The sequence below is a fragment of the Micromys minutus genome (genome assembly GCF_963924665.1).
Source record: "Micromys minutus genome assembly, chromosome: 6".
NCBI classification, from domain to species: domain Eukaryota; kingdom Metazoa; phylum Chordata; class Mammalia; order Rodentia; family Muridae; genus Micromys; species Micromys minutus.
The window spans coordinates 25,260,803-25,266,201 of NC_137975.1; the positions used below are offsets into that span (position 1 = coordinate 25,260,803).

The 5,399-nt window shown below is 51.6% G+C and overlaps 1 protein-coding gene across 1 annotated transcript; it reads right to left on the reverse strand.

Annotated features, from left to right (window-relative positions):
* Nucleotides 1–707: 707 nt before the first annotated feature.
* BTG2 (BTG anti-proliferation factor 2) lies at nucleotides 708–4,423 on the reverse strand. The gene is made up of 2 exons (XM_080918621.1): nucleotides 4,230–4,423; nucleotides 708–3,012 (listed from the first exon to the last, which is right to left on the reverse strand). Exons 1-2 carry the CDS (start codon nucleotides 4,369–4,371, stop codon nucleotides 2,678–2,680), a joined length of 477 nt encoding a protein of 158 aa, XP_080774747.1. The 5' UTR covers nucleotides 4,372–4,423; the 3' UTR covers nucleotides 708–2,677.
* Nucleotides 4,424–5,399: the final 976 nt, after the last annotated feature.

Sequence of the window (5,399 nt, forward strand, 5' to 3'; positions counted from 1 at the left end):
ATCCTCCCACCAGGGACTTTAAATCGTCAGATCATCTGTAGTGCCTAATGCACGGGAAACAGTTGTTAAACTAGACCGTTTCCAGAATGGCAGGGAAAAGTCTGCCCATGTCTGGTGGTGTCGCCACCACTGTAGGCCCACCGCATGAACTGGACAGGAAACAAGCCATGCTCAGGTGCTGGCCTCACAGGGGACCTTTGGGGTAGCAGGAGGAACGTCAGAGTATGCTTGTGTGTAACTGTAGGCACATCACATGGTCTGGTGTGCTTAGTGTGCACCAAGCCAAAGTTTTGGTTTTTTTGGAACTTCCTGAATGCTTTTTTCCCCCCTTTATATAGTTTCCAGCCATGGTTGGTTGCACAGATGTGGACACAGCTGGCCAGCTTTACAAGCATGCTGGATGACCAAGAAGGAAACTATGGAATTGGCTGCAGGGTGTGAAGATAACTTTTTTAAGAGACCTGTGACAATATTTGCAAAAAGGACAGATGTAGGGAGCCACCTCCTAGGGAGAGGGGATGCATGAAGTGACCCCACCACAAACCTAGGTTATCTTTTATAACATCTGCTCGCTGCTGATGCAGCCCAGGGCAGCTGATGAAACACACGAAACACAAAGAAAGGGTTTGGGTCTCCAAGGGAGATGCCAGTCAGCGCTGTGGAATTTCATCTTCTCTACACAGTACATAATCTGCTACATTTTTATTAAAAACAAAAAAAAATTACATTTGTCCATAAAGCTGTACAGTCTTCCATATAAAAGCGCTATTTTACAATTAGTAACCTTTGTCTTTACTGTGGGGATAGCTTACAAACTTACCACTATGACTTATTTTTACTTAGTAAGAGAGACAGGGCTGCTCAACAGTCTGGCTCTGGGGTTTTTGTCATTTCTAAAGTGAACATGAACAGTACAGGACAAATTTAAGCTTGAGACCAGGAGGCTGCTTCTAAAAAGGCAAGGACCTGTGTGTGGACAAAACACAAGAACCATCTGGAACAATTCACAGCTTTGTTTTAATCCACAGCTCTTGGAGTCTGTGGGCCCAGAGTTAACTTTAAAGCAAGAGAGACAAGCCACCTGGGAAGGCCATGCGCAGCTGAGGAGTACCAGAACAGGACGGCAGTGTTTGGTAAGTAGCACCTTCGAGTAGAAACTAAGGAGTCGAGAAACCCAAGATATAGGAGGCCGTGGCGCTGGAGAGAAATGGGAAAGGGGATCCTCACGGAGGGTGACTGGCTGGTTCTAGCTCTGCCCTTCAGTTTGAGAGACTCAGGGCCCTCAAAGAAGCCTTCATCAGTGTCACTGAACCTGAAAGACAGCCATTTCTTCCCAGTGTTTCCCAATTTTCTCCAACCCAGAACAGTAAATATTGCACACATCTACGGGTAAATTTGGATTTTACTGAGAAAGAGAGAGAGAGAGGCAACCTCCCCCACAGGTGCTCTGAGCACCAAGAGACGAAAGCTGTGCCTAAGGTCTGACTCTTCACGGCAGTCCTACAAGAGTACCAGGTAGTCCTGCGGTGCCCACCAACCAGTCATAACCCCCAACCCCCAAAAATGGGACAGTTAGGTCCTTAAAACCCACCAGGGCAGCAGGAAGGGCTGGGAGGCTCAGTCTCAGAGCTTCCAGGACTATTGCACAGTGACTGAGAATTCTTGTCCTAGGAAATAGGGCCCTCTAGGACCCAACCACGGGAAACAGGGAGAAGAAATGGGGGAGGGTGCTCTTGAACAGAAGGCAGTAAGAAAGGACCTGGAGTTCCCACAAGCTTTGGGCCACCTCTCAAAGGAATAATGGTAGCAGCATTCAGACTGTCATATGGTTCCCAAAAGGAGGGTTTAGGTCCAAAAAAACCCACCCCCATTGGATACTCTTTGGGTCCCAAAATTCCATTGCAAATCATCCCTAAATTATTTACCATCTATCCGTACAAAGCAGCACAGAGCAAAGCAAAGGGTTTTGTGCAGTTCTTCTCCATCTCAGCCTCAAAGTCTTTGCATACCTGCCTTACATCCCACCCTCTGAAAATGTCCAGACAGATTCCTGGCTGGGAGACAACCTCTTCAAGACCCCGAGGGTAGAGTCAGAAATGAGACACGGTTTCAAGAAATTCTGCTTAGAACAGAAGGGACAGGAGAGGCCTTTCGGTCTGCCCAGGATCTCAGCAGAAAAACAAAAGAGAAGATTAGGCAATGTAGTATTATTTAAGACCAGGCTTGAACGCCCCTGAGTAAGAGAGGGACCAGGCATGCATCCCGGCTGGGATGGTGACCCAGGGCAGACCCTGAGCCCTCTCGTTCACAGTTGCCAACTTTGCTCCCTTTCACCACCTCCTGGGGAATCAGCCAAGAATCCCCCTTTACCTTGGCTAGGCCAAATCCCCAACCCATCCCCCTAGGCAAACACTGGCTCACAGACCCAGGCAAGAACAGTTCTCTCCAAAGGCACCTGGGGAGGCCACTTCCAAGCAGCTCCCTTTAAGGAATTGTTTTTCTTTAAAAAAAAAAAAATCTTTTGGTTTTTTTTTTTTCTCCTCTTTTCTTAAAAAAAAAATAATAACATGTATAAATAGATCTTCATTTTAAAAACACAGTTCCCCAGGTTGAGGTATACGGTGGCCTATTGTCAGGGCAGCACGAGAGCAGTAGAGTACCAGGGTGATGTGGCTGTCTAGCTGGAGACGGCCATCACATAGTTCTTCGAGGGGCTGCTCCTGCCCAGCATCATCTGGTTCTTGCAGGTGAGGAGCCCATAGGAGGCAGCCACCGGGGCCTCCTCATACAGGACACAGATGGAGCCATCCTCCCCGATGCGGTAGGACACTTCATAGGGATCCACCCACAGCGTCAGCTCACTGGGCAGTAGCCGGTGCAGCTGGGGCTGGCTGAGTCCGATCTGGCTGGCCACCTTGCTGATGATGGGATCCATCTTGTGGTTGATTCGGATACAGCGATAGCCAGAGCCTTTGGACGGTTTTTCTGGAAACCAGTGGTGTTTGTAATGATCTGTGGACAAAACAAGAGAGAGAGCCGAGCTGTTAAGAAAGCATTCTCCGGTGCTAACGGCAAAGGGAGTATGAGGGAACAGGGCCTGGGAAAAGACTTCCTCTTCTCAGCGACTGGACTTAAGAACCTCTCCTTAAGCTGCCCTCTGCCACTTAGAAAGATTCCTGGATCCTTTCCAAGTCCGTGTACATTAGAAGGAAGCCCGGGGCTTTCAGGTAGGGGCTCTCCCGTGGTCAAGGATATTTTTGGCACAATCCTGTTTAAGGAAGGAGAAGCTAGCATCAACGGGCAGGGCCCCTGAAGACCCAGACACTGAAATTTCAAAGCCAGTAAAAGCGGCCAACGTTGTTGGTTTGCCCAACAAGTTACCAGGCCTCTCATCCCTTCCCCATCAAAAGAGTTTTGAGACCTTTAGTAAAAGTAAGGGGATTAAAAAAAATGGTTTTGTTTTGATGAAACAGCTGTTGGCCCTCAGATCTGTGCCAACGTGTTGAGAGATGGCTATCTCCGCCCGAGGCAACCAACCAGCTTTAACTGCTGGGGATGAGGCTAAAGGGCGGCTTATCACTCCTCCACCTCCTTCCCTCACACCCTGCCTCCTTAACACGCACCCACCCCCCACCTCCCGCGGTTGGCTAGGCTACCAGGCTCTTTTCTGTACTACATACAATAGGTAGCAGATGGTGAAGAGGGACCAAAAAGGAAAAAATACAAAGGGGGCCCCCATTACAACTTCCAGCGGGAAAACAAGCGGTGGAATGGGCCAGTACGATGGCAGGCCCAGGACTATACAGCAGCAGAGGATAGGACTCAGAGTTGTCCAGAAAGTTCAATTGCACATGAAGTCCATAGCTTGGCCTGGCTTCGTGGCCCATAGCAACCCCCGAGGGTCTGGAGGTCTCCAAGATTCAAAGATAAAGGTGAGCTAGTACTCTTAACACACACACTGACTTCTCCCATGATGTTGTCAGAGCCTCAGAATAAACTCAAGGAAGAGGGTCAGAACCTCGGGAGCGAGGTGGGGACTGGAGGGCACGGAGACGGAGACCAAACGGAAGGGACAGAGGACCCGTCAGCGGCCTCGGAGATTTATTAGAGCAGGACATCTGAGACCAGTTGTTCGCGTAGGGGTCCCCGTCCCAGAAACAGTGAGGAAAGACACCCCAGGCAAGGGGTGACCGCGCCCCGGTGGTTCCAGGACCCCGATGTGTGCTCACCGGTCAGTGCGTCCTGAAGCGCCCTACTGAAAACCTTGAGTCTCTGCTCGCTCACGCAGCCCCGAGTCCTCAGGAGACTGGAGAGGAAACCCACGGCAGCAGCGATCTCCGGGAGCATGTCTGTTCTTTTCCCGTGGCTCATAGCGGTGGTTGAGGAAGTAGCTGTATTAGGACTAGGATGGTCCGGCCGCTTCTCGGGCTCTGCCCGGACTTTCCCCGGGCTGCGCCTTTCATAGCACTCGGGGAGGCGGGGAGCAGTCGGCGACGCCCATTGGCCGACGCTGGCGGATAGGGGCGTGGCCCCGCCGCCCCGCCTCTCCCTGCCGTCCGCCCCCCCCCCCGTCCCCGTCCCCCCCCCCCCCCCCCCGCCTCGCCCGCCCGCCCGCTCGCCCGCCCGCGCCTCCTGGACGCTGAGGTCATCGCTCACTGACGTCATTATTGGGAACCAGCGCCGGGCTCCCGTACGGTGGGAGAAGGCCTTGGACCTGGGCAGAGGATGCGATGCGCACTACTCCGGACATGCCCGGACGTCGCCTCCGCCCAGCGCCAAGAGCTAGGCAGGTTGCCTGCTTGCCTCCTCCAAGATGCCCTCGCCAATATTACTTCCCCCACTCCTCCTGACACACTGACAGCCAGTCACCCCATTACCTGGTCATCTCTGCCACTCTCTTCCAGGTGATCAGAACGGGTTTCTCGCGTTTTCAGCAGAAGGGATTGTATTATTTTTTGCTTCCATAATAATTCCACATCCCCCAACAAATTCTGCTCCTCCTCTTCTGTAATTGCTCTCACTGGTGTCGCGGTGGGAGGAGTGCTGAGGATAGATAGTATTTGCTGTTCTTTGGGTTATTTTTCCAGTTATCACTTTCCTTTAAATGGCTTTGTGTGCGTGCGTGCCTGTGTGTGTGTGTGTGTGTGCTCTTAATTAATCTGGTGTGAACTGTACAAAGTTTTCCATCAGTTCCCTGCCCCTCCCTCTTCCCTGATTGTTTTCCTTCCTTTTTGTGGACCGAGGCTTTGGTAAACACTAGCTCCCCAGAAGAAAGGCTTCAGCTCTGACTTGTCTACAGGCAGGGGCTCAGGGACTGGTGCCAGGAAGCTATGCAGACTACTGAGTTAGAGGACTTGTCACCCACACCTCTGAGCCCTGCACAGGACCGGGCCTGAATT